Source organism: Tenrec ecaudatus, chromosome 8 (genome assembly GCF_050624435.1).
Source record: "Tenrec ecaudatus isolate mTenEca1 chromosome 8, mTenEca1.hap1, whole genome shotgun sequence".
Taxonomy (NCBI): Eukaryota; Metazoa; Chordata; class Mammalia; order Afrosoricida; family Tenrecidae; genus Tenrec; species Tenrec ecaudatus.
The window spans coordinates 46,362,662-46,378,096 of NC_134537.1; the positions used below are offsets into that span (position 1 = coordinate 46,362,662).

At 36.7% G+C, this 15,435-nt stretch overlaps 1 protein-coding gene across 2 annotated transcripts in view; it reads right to left on the reverse strand.

Annotated features, from left to right (window-relative positions):
• STXBP5L (syntaxin binding protein 5L) overlaps positions 1 to 15,435 on the reverse strand; it is a 361,575-nt gene that overhangs the window by 77,567 nt on the left and 268,573 nt on the right. The window contains exons 18-19 of one of the 2 annotated variants that reach the window (XM_075555661.1): positions 5,591 to 5,742; positions 3,710 to 3,781 (exon numbers count right to left, since the gene is read on the reverse strand). In XM_075555661.1, the coding sequence (XP_075411776.1) occupies positions 3,710 to 3,781; positions 5,591 to 5,742 (224 nt within the window). The remainder of the gene's footprint in view (positions 1 to 3,709; positions 3,782 to 5,590; positions 5,743 to 15,435) is intronic. The other variant, XM_075555662.1, reaches the window with a different exon arrangement.

Consider the following 15,435-nt stretch of genomic DNA (forward strand, 5'->3'; position numbering starts at 1 on the left):
ATTGAATCTGCATATCTGATCAGAGCACACAGGAGCAGATGAAGGGAGAGGAGGAGAGAGTGGAGCACATCCTGGCCCACCAGGCCATGAGGATCATGTTCCCAATTAGAGCAGCCAGTCCACAGAGAGGACTACATGGCCCGCCCCACTATGAGACATGACTCCCCTCACTGACCCATAGCCCTACAGGGGACAACACCGGAGACACAGTGTGGGAATTGCACCCAATCTGATCCCACCACACCGAGGCAAAACACTAAGGGGGTGCAACAGAACAGCAAGGGAACAGAAGCTGTGGGGGAAGGGAGACAGCTGTGGTGTAAGATATAAAAATAATAATAGTTTATAATTTATCAAGGGGTCAGGAGGGGGTGAAGTGGGAGGGAGGGAAAAAAGAGGAGCTGGTACCAAGGACTCAAATAGAAAGTAAATGTTTAGAAAATAATGATGGCAACATATGTACAAATATGCATGATACAATTGATGTATGGCTTGTTATAAGAGCTGTAAGAATCCCCAATAAAATGATAGTTTAATTTTAAAAAGAATATAGTCATATCTTCCTTTTTCTTCAATGTTTGTAAAATCCATACTAATGCCTTATCTTTCACTTCTAATGTTGGTCATTTTTGCCTGCTTTTTGGGGGGAATCATTCTTGCAAGGATTTTATAGATTTTATTTATCTTTTCAATGTCCATTTTAAGTCTCTGCAAATATACTCTATTATTTGCTTTATTATTTCTATTCTGTATTACTTCTTCCTACCTGTTTACTCTGAGTTATTGTTCTTCTTTATTTAGTGTTTTAAGGAGTACATTTAGATTATTGATTTGAGATTTTCTTCCTTTTTTTGCAATGGAAGTATTTAATATTTTGAAGTTTCCTGTAAGTCCAGCATTAGCAGCAAAACACAGATTTTGAAGTTGTGTTTGTATTTGATATGTTGTGTCACTCATTTCTAAATACTTCAAAATTTCCTGGGTGGTTGTTTTGAGCTTATGTGTAAATCTGTTGATATATTCCAGATAATGGAAAATGCCTAAATATATTTCTGATGTTGACTTCTAGTTTAATTCTTTTATTGTCAGAAAACATACATATAATTGTTTTCTATAACGGAAAAGTGGGTGAGGGCGATGGAGGATGATGTAAGATATGACAACAATACTGTATAACTTATCGAGTATTTGTGAGGGAGGGTAGGTCGGGGAAGGAAGGGGAAGAAATGGGGAGCTGATATCAGGGGCTCAAGTGGGAAGAGAACGTTTTGAAAATGATGATGGCAGCATATGTGCAAATGTGCTTGACACACTGGATGAATGTATGGATTGTGATAAGAGTTGTAACAGCCCCCAATAAAAGTATGAAAAAAAAGAATTGTTTTCTATATGTAAACCAAACTAAATGTGATTAAGACAGAAGACCCTGCCTAGGATTTCCAAGGATGTAAATATTTATAGACGTCAGCTGCCACAACTTCCTTCGTTGGAGTGGTTGGTGGTTTCAAACCATTGATATTTCAGTTAGTAGCCAAGTGCTTAACTACTAGCCTACCAGCGCTCCTCCTATATGTGTAACACTGTAGAGGAATGTGCGTGCACGCACACAAACACACACACACACACACACACAGTAGGAGCTTCTACCTGGAAAAAAAGTAAACTTAATTACCTGTTTACATAAAAGGTTTGTGTTATATATTACAGGGGATGAGTGTGAAAGAATAGTATAAAACAGGGAACCGCAAATTTTCTGTAGAGTAAGAGAGTAAATATTTTAGGCTTTGTGGGTCATAAGGAGAAGGTTTAAACCACTCAATTCTGCTTTGTAGTGTGAAAGTAGTCACAGATTTTCATAAAAGAAAACATATGATTGTATTCCAGTAAACTTTTATGTTGTTGTTAGATGACATCAAGTCAGTTCTGAGAGCACCCTATGTACAACAAAACAAACCCTGTCTGGTCCTGCGACAGCCTCACAATTGTTCTTATGTTTGAGCCCATTTCTTGCAGTCACTGTGTCAATTCATCTCATTGAGGGATTCCCTCTTTTTTGCTGACCCTCTACTTTACCAATCATATTATCTTTCTCCAGAGACTGATCTCTCCTGATGACATGTCCAAATAACATGAGATGAAGTCTTGCCATCCCTGTCTCTAAGGAGCATTATGTCAGTACTTCTTCCAAGAGAGATTTGTTTGTTCTTTTGTCAGTCTTTCAATATATTTTGGCAATGCCATAATTCAAATGCATTGATTCTTCTTTGGTCTTGCTTATTCAATGTCCAACTTTCACATGTATATTAGGCAATTAAAAATACTGTGACTTGGGTCAGGCACACTTATTTCATGTGTCACAAAATGCTATTATAGTACCTAATAAACCACTGTTTTAGGAGAAGCCAGGATGTTCTCTTATATGACACTAGGAGCAGAGGCAGTGGGATATACCCCCAGTGGGTACTCAACTATAGGAGTAACTAGAGAATATTTATGAGCAAAAATAAGTCATTCTCTGGATACCCCTAGAGTTTAAAAGATTTGCTCCCGGTAGCTAGGGGAATTTATCAGGATTATTGGTACCTATAAACTGATGACATCTGCAAAAATTAAGATTACAAACATATTTGTATATTTGTGTATGTTATACAAATATGAAGTAATCTTTTGTATATTATTTAGTAAACTGATTTTTATATAGCATATTGATGAATGTACTGTAAATATCTTTCTCTGTTCATAAATATTCACCTGTATATCATTAATATCCTCTGTCCTTCCATTCATGTGCTCATTCCCCACTCTTTCTGTACTAGTCTTTAAAATTGCTGACTTTAGCCATATTCATATTTTTATTAGCTATCATCAAAATTCAAACTCACTGTTATAGAATAAATTCTGACTAATAATGACCCTATAGCACTGGGAAGAACTATCCCTCTGGGTTTCTGAGATTGCACTTTTTTTGTGGGGAGTAGAAAACTTCATCTTTCTCATGTGGAACAGCTGGTGGTTTTGAACTGTTGACCTTGTGGTTATCAGCCCAATGTGTAAACTACACTGGGTAAACAACTACACTGGGTAAACAACTACACTGGGGTCTTCATTTGGTACCACAATAAATGTCAACATTACTCATTCTTTTTTTATTTGTGATTCATATTCACCCAGTGTGTAATATTTGATACCTTAAATCCTATGGAAATGTATATAGATTCAATTTTAATGAAAGCATCAGAAATTAGGAATACTTAATTATCTCCAAGAAAACAAGTTATTTGAAAGAAGCAAATATTATGACCCTGGTTATAAAAATTTTAGAAAATGGCCAAAAGCACAACATTTCCAAAATAAAACATTCAGTTATTATTAGCACTGCTATATCAAGTTAATTATTTAAAAGGACACAATGGATTTTCCTACTTAAAACAAAAGGCAGTGACTTTTGGACTAATAAAACATAATATGCATGGTCTGAAATAAACACTGAAACAGGGAGGAACAATTGAGTATGCAACACAAATTTGATGTATTTGTATAATAATTTTTATTAAAATTATCAGGTTGCATTTCCATAACAAAACAAAAAGTGCATGCATGCTGAATGTGTTTTTTTTAATGAAAACACATTACTGAGCACAAATGTATGGATTTAACTCAAGCATTATGATGAAAACAAAGCTATTTGCCTAACCTTTATAGAACTTACTCTGATAGGAAGTACGGATCCGTTTCGTTAAATCGGGATAAAAGTTAGACAGGCCACGCATGCAAAAGTTGTCTTTGGAACATGCCAGAACACCAGCATCAGCAGCAGGCAGAGGAAAGAGAGAAAAATAGTCTCAAGTGAAAGGAAGTGATAGCATACCAGAATCTAGAACAGCCAAGATGAAGAAATTGCAGCGTTTTGGGTTATTAGATTTGAGAAGAGATATAGGTAAATAAATAAATAAGAAAATAAGATGTGATAGATGAATGATGAGAATGTTGCAATTGTATTTAAAAAGTCTTATAAATCGAATGCATGTTTCTCAGTATATGCCTTCATGTCATAAACATATTTGGTTTGTAAATAGTATGCATATATTGCCTCCTTAATAATATCAAAATGGTTGTCCTTAAGCGTTCAGCAGTTAAAAAGAAAGCTAAGTGTCTTGGCCTTTGCAATTTTATTTTCTTAATGCAAATAGTCATCCTATACCCTAAATACAAACTGAGACACTCACAACATCATTACAACTTTTGCTCAACTTAAATTCATCAAAATTTTGTTTGTCATAATTGCTAATGTTTCAAAAGTGTACATTAGATTAGATAACAATTGTATTGCCTTTGTCGGAATATACACTTTGTCATCCCATTGAGTATATCCTGATAATAACAAAATAGTCACAAGATCCACAGCTCTTCTGATGAAATAGCTGTGTTAGCATGCATACACAGCCTGGTGATCCCTAATAACTTCTTACCCTAAAGCCCATGAATTTTCAAAAACAAATGATCTCTTTCCCAATCATGAGGGACCTTGCGTTACATGACATAGATACATATTCCTCTTTTGCTTCATGAATCAGTAGTTTTATGGGCCAAATTAAGAATTTGAAAGTTCCAGCTCCTACAGTATGACTAAAAGTATGGTCTTTGGGGGTAGCTGGAACATCAAATTTTCAAAGAGAACTTTTATGCTACTGGAACATCAAATTTTCAAAGAGAACTTTTATGCTACTGGAAAGACTTCTAACTAGCAATTTGGAGAGGTTTAGTAAGATTAATAAAAACAAAAGGAACTAAAGTATATCAAGTCAGTTTTATTGGTCTAAGTGGGAACCTCATTTACTATTATATTCAGTTGCTTTAACTTGTCACGCCTGTTTTTGGAAAACAACACCTGTAATCATGTACTATAGGGTTCCTGTGAGTCAGAATTGACTCAATGGTATATACTCTTTCTATTTTAAAATAGTCTTTGCAAGGGAATATTTAACAAAGCTTTCAATTGATTATTTTAAATAAATCAAGATGAAAAATTTAAAAGAACTGTCTGACAAGCACATAGTATCTTTTATACATTTATATCTGCAAATATTTCTGTACAACTAATTCTTTACTAGTTAGAATATGTCAGTTGACATAAAGTACACAAAATGTTGGCAATGTTTACTAAGCTATGTGGTTGGATATGCACTGAAACTTGAGTACACTGTGGGTTATTTGGGATTGTATAGAAAGTCTTCCTTTTATAGTTAAATGAATCAACTTTTGGTCCTGCTCAGAAAATTTTCTTTGTTTCCATAACAGTAGCTCCTTATTCTTTTGTCATTTCTTAGCAAATGACTTCTAAGAAACTCACTATCCTTCCTAATTTCAATAACAGATTGAAGTTAAAACAGTTGGCTTGTCCTTTCAAAATCTTTCCATTGTTCTTGCCTAATTCATTGTACTTTTATGGTAGTAGCACTTATACTGAGTATTGCTTATGGTAGAATGCCATGCATCTTAATAACAACAGAGAAAAGAAAGGAGAAATCATTCGAAGGAAATAGAAAAGATGAACTTATCAAGTCCATAACCAATTTGTTATATTTCCTACCTGGAATTAATTGCTTATTTTTTCGAGGAGAGCGTGGTTGTCGTTGGTATAGATCACTTGATCTGTATAGATCAACAGTTCCCATGCTCAACAGTACTGTCTTCTGCAGAAAATCCACCACGGCCAACCCGTTGCAGTTTCCAAATGCAACACTGAGAGGGAAAAACATGCAATTAGGATGTAGCACAGCAACTGTCATTTTTATCTTTCAATTAAAAATAAGAATATTGGAAAGGAATGCTTTAATAATGCAGAAGTTGGACAATGGTTTTAAGTCAGGGAGTATGCCTTTTATTTACATAGGGATATTTTGTAAGAGTAAGTAAAATGTATTGCTATTAGGGTTCCATTGCATGGGTATATTTCAAACAAAATGTGTTTAAACATGTCTCTGCCTTCAGTGGGTGGCTACCAACAAGTTCTTTCTATAATACAGATATCTTAGTCTCATTGGGGTGCTGTTAAAAATAAGGATATTTTATCCCATGAAAAACACCAGTTTTGAGGTCAGGACTAATATTAGAAATATGATTTTCCAACAAGTTTATGGAAATTCTGCCCCATATAAAACAACAGGTTTGAATAGAACAGCCTTTTAAAGAAGTTCAGGAAGACCTCAAAGATCAGCCACCTGTCTACCTTGAAAGATGATGTTAGTCTGGGTACTTTAGAGAACCAAGTCTACAGAAACTCATGTACAAGAGAGAGTTTTATATAAAGGATAAATGCACACCACGAAAACATCCCAACCCAGTGCTGCCCAAGCCCACAAGTCCAACATTAACCCATTAACCCATATGTCCAACACCAATCCACAAAGTCCTCCTCTCTCTCAGAAAACAAACACGATGACACCGACTGCAGGAGGAAAGCCAAGTCAGTGAATCTGTAAGCATCTCAGTGCTGGCGGGGGGTCTCCACATACATGGCTGCTTCAGCACCCAAGGCTGCATCAGGGTAGGTCCATGTGACTTCTTGAGGATGTCTTGCAGGAAGTCAGCCTTGCAAGCTGAAGCAGGGAACTGCTAAGGCAGTTGCACCCTGGTGTGACCATCAAAAAGTAAGAAACCCGAGAACTAGAAAGGCGAGACTCACCAAGCAATTTATCTCACCACCCTTCAATTAACCCCACATGTGTTTATTGACCAGGTTGGCACAATAAACTAACTCATCCAGAAACAGGTGGAAAAAGATTGGAGCGTTATCATTAATGCAATAACTTCTGAAACTTGGTTTTCATATGGCTTAGCATTTTCAATTTTTGGTGAATAGCCTAGCCTCAGCAAGATTTCAATTCCTTGAGGGTCAAAAGTGTTGCACTAGGATTAGCTGACTCATAGAGCTGATCTTCCCATCAATCTTTTAAGCAAAATCAAAGGTAATGAAAATGATCTTATTGTAAGAATTATATTAGAGAATGAGGCTTGTATTTGTTAATATGATCCACAGAGCAAGGTCCACTCAAACAAACCAATGGCTTCCAAGACATCTGTTGGTCCACTTAAATTCAAGGCAGAGGTCAGTTCAGAAGTTATGGCAACTGTTCTTTAGATTCTGAAGGGTTACTCTTGATCAATGTTTTTGAAGGACACAAGACAACCATAAAGCCTATTAGGATATGTTTTAAACAAAATTTTATTAATAAATCTTCCAATTTGGGGATCTTACACATATTATGAGAATCCATATTGTCAATCCATTATAGCAAGTGTATATGTTCAATTGTTGGTATCAACAATTTCTAAACATTATCTTTCTTCTTGAGCCCTTTGATATCAGCTCCATTTTTTTAACCTCTCCCTTCCCCACCCTTCGACCCCTGCGAACCTTTACTATATTATGTATTGTTACTATTACTTACACATATCTAACACCTCCCATTTTATCAATTCACCTACTATCCTGGTATTCATCCCCCTCTATCCATCCCCCCTTCCCCGCCTTCCCTCTCCCTAGGCTCCTGCAATCATTGCTACTATTTCTGATTCTAAGGGAATTTGTCTTTCCTGAATTTAATATATTGAAAGCTCTCTGCTATTGTATATAAACTGGTCTAGCTGGATTTGTGAGGTAGGACTGAGATCACAATAGTGGAGTGAGGAAGGATTAAGAACTAGAGGAGTGTGTTTCCTCCCTGCTAAACTGACCCCTGGAAAGGGATAATTTTTTATGAAAACAGAAAACTGCATTGGTGAGGGAAAAAAAGCCAGGAAAGTTGTGCTGAGCCATATGTCCCCCATCTTGATAATGTACCTGCTCATTATTTGAGGGTAGCAAGGGTTGTCCCAAGAGCTCACTGGGAAACCTTACTTCATACATCCTATAATCCTGATCTTGTCCCTTCTGACTTCCTTTTGCTTCTAAAACTCAAAAAACGTTATAAAAAGGCATTATTTGAGTCCCCAAGGATGCCAAAATTGCTTTTTTAAATGAGCTATACATTGAAGAATACAGAATTCTTTGAGGAAGGGTTGGAGCGATAGAAACGTGTTCTTCAGAAGTATATAGACCTTGGTAGAGGATATGTAGAGAAAATATTGTTTTTATGTTTTTGTTTAATAGATTTCTTTGATATTGTCATGATATTTTTTACTTACTTTCATCTTTACCTTGAACACATATTCCAAACAGTACAAACTGAAATTACATTTTATCAGTAATTTTATTATTAAGTAGTAATTATACAATCTGTGCTTTAACTTAGTCTTTAAAAACAATTTTATTGACCTATAATCCACATATCATACAATTCAATTCATATACTTTTTTAACAGATTGATTGCACAAAATATTTTTGTAATGCAAAGAGGGGGCAGATCAAGAAATGTTACCCTTTAATATATGTAGGGTGTATACGTATATGTAGGTGTATACATAGATATTTTCCCATAAAATTGCAATGATTAGATTTCAAATTTTAACTAGTTCTCAATAACAAGTTATATATATACCACAAATCTCCTTAATAAGAATTAACTTCAAGTTTTCAACACCATAACTGATATAGGCAACATGTCCTTTAGCTAAACAATCGTTAGCCTGTGCTTCTAAGTTAAACAGTCTAGGGAGCCTGTTTGGTGCAATGACTAAGTCTGGCTGCTAACTAAAAGGTCCGTGGAAGAAAAAATTGGCAGTCTACTTTCTTCAGAAGCAGTTCTATTCTGTCTTACATGCTCACCAGGAGTTAGAAGAGAAGTGTTGGCAATGCTTATTTTAAGTATAATTCTATATTGTTTTACTACTTGAATTAAATCTGGCTTACAAATCATCTGCTTACTTCCAATACAAGAGAGCTTCAAAAATGTTCATGAACTTTTGAAGATTCTTCACATAATCTTTCCATATCACCACAGTGTCTTCTACACAGATTGAAAAATTAAAATATCCTACCATTCTGGGTGTTGTGCTATTTCAATAGAATTGTATATATCCCAGTAAAGCAAACCTTGGGATATGGATGAAGTATTGTTGTGAAGGCCAGAATATTTCATAGGTTCTCTTCTGATCCTTATCAGTTATAAAAAATTAATAAATCCTGCTGGTTTTTAGTCTCTTTAAGTAATGAAACAATAGCAGATTTACCTAGTTCATTAGGATTTTATGAACATCAAATCAGAAAACTGTTAATAAAGTACTTTGAAATTTTTCCTACAAAGTTAACATTATAAATGAGTATAATATTATACACAAAAGGAAGCTTTAAAAAATTCCAGAAGCAACAAAGCCCACATGGAAGCAGCACACCAACGTATGTGATCATGAAGGGCTGAGGGGACCAGGTTTCAAGCAACAAAGGCAGGGGGAGAATATCATTTCATCGTGAATGAGGGGAGTGCAAGATGGGGACCCAGTGCCCATCTGTAGACAACTGGACATCCCAGGTAGTGGGGAGGAGATGAGTCACTCAGGGTTCAGTGTAGCAATAATGAAACTCACAACCTTCCTCTAGTTCATAAATGCTTCCTCCCCCCAACTATCATGATCCCAATTCTACCTGGCAAACCTGGTTAGACCAGAGGATGCACAGCGGTACAGTTGGGATCTGGAAATACAGGGAAGCTAGGACAGATGGACTCCTCAGGACTAGCGGTGAGAGTGGTAATACCGGGAGGGGTAGAAAGGCGGAACCGATCTCAGGGATCTACATATAACCTCCTCTAAAAACTGTGAAAATGGAATGAAAGGATAATGGAATTTTTCCATAAATACCTTAAAACCCTGTGACAGGTAGGTTTATTGTGCCAACCTGGCCAATAGGAACATGTGGGATTAACAAGGTCACAGTTTGATTGGAAGGCAAAGAGATCAATGACTCTACAAGACCTGGCTATCTCTCTCTTGCTCTCTGGTGATCAGACTGGTGTGTGGCTGCTTCTGAGAGTTCTCTGCCTCAACTTGGAGGTATCCTACCTGTGGGACACTCAACCCGTGGATCATGTTGCTAGAACTTGAGGTTACTTTGAGACCTGCTCTGCCACATTGCTGGTGTACACATCACTTGAACTTAGGACTGTTGGATTCTGTCATCGGATTGAGTGTTGGTGACCTGCCCTGCTTTGTGCTGCCTGTGGTCAGTGTGCCTGCATTACTCTATGGAAGACTTAGCTGTCTGCTTTCTTGATCTTGGACTGAGCAGCTCTGTGAGTTGAAGGACTTCCAGTATATTAACTGTTTTATGGAAGTGAGTTGAACTGAGCCCTCTGTACTGCTCAGTGGATTAATTAGCTGTTATATTCCTTTTTGCTGTATCTATCTATCTATCTATCTATCTATCTATCTATCTATCTATCTATCTATCTATCTATATTCATAAGTGCTCTGGTTTTGTTTCTCTAGAGAACCCTGTCTAACACAGGCCCATTAAATATTCTGGCACGTTAATATTCTTAAATATTTTATATTAAAATATAGTTAAGTACTTCTGCTTAAAGATGTGATGCAGTTCCCAAGTACAACTAGAATGTATTATAGAAATCTTAAATAATTTTTAAGCAATCTTAAACTTTTTCATTAAGTTAAAAATAATACTGGAAAGTTATGATTTAGAGTTGGAGAAATTAGGAAGCAGTTGTAGAAAAAACAAGAGGAAATCTAGATTTAATTTCCTATAATAAATTGGAAAATGGACAAATTATCTTAAACTACAGCTATATAATAATACTGGCAAATGGGCAGCATAGAATAGAATTCCTGAGAGAAGGATGATAAACAAAGTAAACCCTTAAAATAAATACTAGCTTACTGATTAGAGAGATTTCCCAGGCCAAAGTACAGGAAGTTGAAAGCCAAAGGAGATTAATAGTGACAACGAATTGAGGAAACAGATATCAGAGTCCAAAGCTTAAAGCATAAAAGGCTAGTATTTATCAGGAAAAATATTAAAGAGGGGAGAGTTTTATGGATACAGAGCACACACTAGTTATTTGAATAAACCGCTTGGGACGTTGCTTGGATATTGATCTGCACATCTATGAGAAAAAACTAACCAAAATCTAGGGAAGAACTATCAAAAAAGAATAAACAGAACAAGTTTACACAAGGCAGAATATTTCATGTTCCCAGCATCCAAACTGCAGAGTCTTCAAATACGTGGGAAGCAAACAGAATGCTCAGAAGGGTATAATATCAACAGTGGGAATTAATTAGCCATAGATTAAAGGCTGTATTTCTTTAAAAATATTAATGACAATAATTTCAAGTAACTTAACTGCTTTTCAGGAATAAAAAAATCCCTGTTTAAAGAAATCCAACAAAACATAACAAAGAGTAATGTAAAGGTCACAATGAATAGTGTATAAAAAAAAGCAGGCAAAGATATGTCTACATAAAATAGGCTGGATGAATAATCTAGGGAAGAAAACAACAGGACTGATGGTTCCGGGGGACCTGGGAGAGAGGGAGATAGGAGGGAACGGAAGGGTGTTAACAAACCCAAGGACAAGGGATCAAGGATAATGTAACCGAGGGGAATTACTGAAATCCAAATGAAGGCTGAGCATAATAGAGGGACAAGAGGAAAGTAAAAGGAAATAGAGGAAAGCACTAGAGGACAAGGACATTTATAGAGGTCTAAATAAAGGCATGTACGTATGTAAATATATGTTTATATGAGGATGGGGAAATAGATCCATTGCATATATTTATAGATTTAGTATTAAGGTAGCAAACGGACATTGAACCTCCACTCAAGTACTCCCTCAATGCAAGAGTATTTTGTTCTATTAAAATGGCATTCCATGTTACCTTCCCAACACAATTTCTGAAGACAAATTGGGTGCATACGCAAGTGTGAAGAAAGCTGCTGGCGCCTGGCTATCAAAAGATATAGCATCTAGGGTTTTAAAGCCTCAAAGGTAAAAAAGTGGCCATCTATCTTAGAAGCAACAAAGCCCACACGGAAGAAGCAAACCAGCTTGTGTGATCACGAAGTGCCAAAGGGAACAGTTATCAGGCATCAAAGAACAAAAATGTCATATCATTGTGTGCTCACCTTCCCAAAACAATTGCTGAAGGCAAATGGGTACATAAGCAGAAGTGGTGAAGAAAGTTGATGGTTCCCAGATATTAAAAGATGTAGCATCTGGGGTCTTAAAGGTTTGAATGTAAACAAGCAGCCATCTAGCCGAGAAGCAACAAAGCCCACATGGAAGAAGCACACCAGTCTGTGTGATCAAAAGGTGCTAAAGGGATTCAGTATAAGGCATCAAAGAACAAAAAAATCAAATCATTGTGAATGAGGTGGAGTGAAGATTGAGGACCCAAGACCGTAGGCAACTGGTCATCCCTTACAGAAGGGTCTTGGGGAGGAAATGAGCCAGTCAGTGTGCAATGTAGCAACAATGAAACATGCAACTTTTCTATAGTTCTTAAGTGCTTCGTCCTCCCCTATTATGATCCCAGTTGTACCTTATAATTCTGGCTAGACCAGAAGATGTACACTGGTACAGATAGGAACTGGAAACACAGGGAATCCAGGACAGATGAACCCTCAGGATCAGTGGTGAGAGCAGAGATACCGGGAGGGTGGAGAGAAGGTGGGGTGGAATGGGGGAACTGATTACAAGGATCTACATTTAACCTCCCCCCTGGGGGATGGACAACAGAAAAGTGGGTGAAGGGTTGACATTGGACAGTGTAAGATATAACAAAATAATAATAATTTAAAAATTATCAAGGGCTCATGAGGGATGGGGAACAGGGAGGGAGGGGAAAAATGAGGAGCTGATATCCAGGGCTCAAGTAGAAAGCAAATGTTTTGAGAATGATGAGGGCAACAAATATACAAATGTATTTTACACAATTGATGTATGTATGGATTGTGATAAGAGTTGTATGAGCCCCAATAAAATGAGTTAAAAATAGAAGTAAAGAACAAATGTATGTCAGGAAATAAAATGTCAGGCAAATAAAACACCAGAAAAACATGGCACACTACTAGAGTAAAAAAAATAAAGTAATAACACATCTAAAAATGAAATAGATTCTAGAATTAGCATATAAGAATAATAAAACTTTATAAAATTCTGTTATAAAACTAGAGTTATAGCTAATAGCCTAAAGCTATAATAGCATAATTAAAATATATGCAATTATTTTTAAAAAGAGCAGATGGTACTAATAGAAAACAAAGGCAAAATAACAAGTTATAATTAAACCCATCTCTATAGATAATCTTATTATAAATGGTTTAAATACTCTAACTAAAGGCAAATATTGTCTGAGTGGATGAATAGGAAAAAGTAATTTTTAAAAATAAGGCAAAGTAGATTTCATAAGAAAACACTGTAGAATAAATAGGGAGAATTGAAAATTACAAAGAGGTCAAATGCCATCAAGTCGATTCTCATTCATAGTGACCTAATAGGACAGAGTAGAATTGGCCATTTGAGTTTCTGAAGCAGTAAATCTTCCTTTTCTTTTATCTCTCTTTTAAAAAAATAATGAGATGTGTATAGCTTTATTTAATATTCTGTTAAAAAGTTGTCCTCAAATGAAAGTACCGTATATATTTGAGTATAAGTTGAACTGAATATCAGCCAAAGCACTAATTTTACCACAAGAACTGCATTAAAAATGTGCTGAACACCTCCATGATAGGATCGCTGAAGACAAATGGGTGCATAAGCAAATGTGGTGAAGAAATCTGATGGTGCCCGGCTATCAAAAGAGATAGTGTCTGGGGTCTTAAAGGCTTGAAGGTGAACAAGCGGCCATCTCGCTCAGAAGCAAATAAGCCCACATGGAAGAAGCACACCGGCCAGTGCGATCACGAGGTGCCAGGGGACCAGGTATAAGGCATCATGCAAAAAAAAAAGATATAAGTGTGTGTATGTATGTGTATATATGTGTATATGTATATATGTATATATATACCATATTAAATGAAGGGGGAAGTGCAGAGTGGAGACCCAAGGCCCAAGTGCCGGCCAATGGAGATCCCCTCATAGAGGGGTTTAGGAGAGGAGATGGGTTAATTAGGGTGTGAGGTAGTATCGATGAAGAACACAGCTTTCCCCCAGATCCTGGATGCTTCCTCCCCCCAACTACCATGATCTGAATTCTACCTTGCAGGGCTGGATAGGACAGAGGCTGTACACTGGTACATATGAGGGCTGGAGGTACAGGGAATCCAGGGTGGATGATACCTTCAGGACCAAGGGTGTGAGGGACGATGCTGGGAGAGTGGAGGGTGAGTGGGTTGGAAAGGGGGAACTGATTACAAGGATCCACATGTGACCTCTTCCCTGGGAGAGGGACAGCAGAGAAGGGGGGAAGGGAGACTCCGGATAGGGCAAGATATGACAAAATAACGATGTATAAATTACCAAGGGCACATGAGGGAGGGGGGAAAGGGGAGGGAGGGGAAAAAAAGAGGACTTGATGCAAGGGGCTTAAGTGGAGAGCAAATGCTTTGAGAATGATTGGGGCAGGGAATGTATGGATGCGCTTTATACAATTGATATATGTATATGTATGGATGGTGATAAGAGTTGTATGAGTCCCTAATAAAATGTAAAAAAAGAAAAGAGGAGAAAAAAATGATTAGGGCAAAGACTGTAAGATGTGCTTTATACAATTGATGTATGTATATGTATGAACTGTGAAAAGAATTGTATCAGCCCCAATAAATTGTTAAAAAAGAAAAAGAAAATGATTAGGGCAAAGAATGTACGGATGTGCTTTATACAATTGATGTATGTATATGTATGGATTGTGTTGTATGAGCCCCTAATAAAATGTTAAAAAAATGTGCTGAAAAACTCGGCTTATACACAAGTATGTATGATATAACAAAAGTAGAGGTCATAAAACAATCTCTTAAAAGGGCTGTCTTCAGTGGGTGCCCTTTGTTAATCCACCTCTTGGAGCTGGTCATTCTGTGCTTAGTCACTGAAGGTGGTAGAAGAAGAAGAGGAAGGCGGAGGGAAAGGCTGTTGGGTAGTATCTCCCTATCTAGGATACTGTCTTAGATTATAACCATACGTCTATATGTGCATTGTTTATAAAATACATGTGCTTATTCTGGACAGTGTTTATTATTTTACAGCATCTAAGCTTTTTAGATGTCTTGAGTGACAATGTATGATAAAAAGTAGTACTAGTGAGTTAGTTGACCAATCTAAATATTTTTTTGCTATGATTTAGAAAAGCATCTTGAACATAGAATTATTAATCCACCTTTGAGCAGTATACCTCAAGGTTGATTAGGTTGGTGGCAGGAGGACGTACAAGGGGAGAGGTGTATGCAAGTCTGTGCCTGTGTTTGCATCTGGATGATAATCGTCGATGTATGTGTGCATCTCTTGGCTGTACTATAGAAATACATTAAAGTCAGGGGAAACACC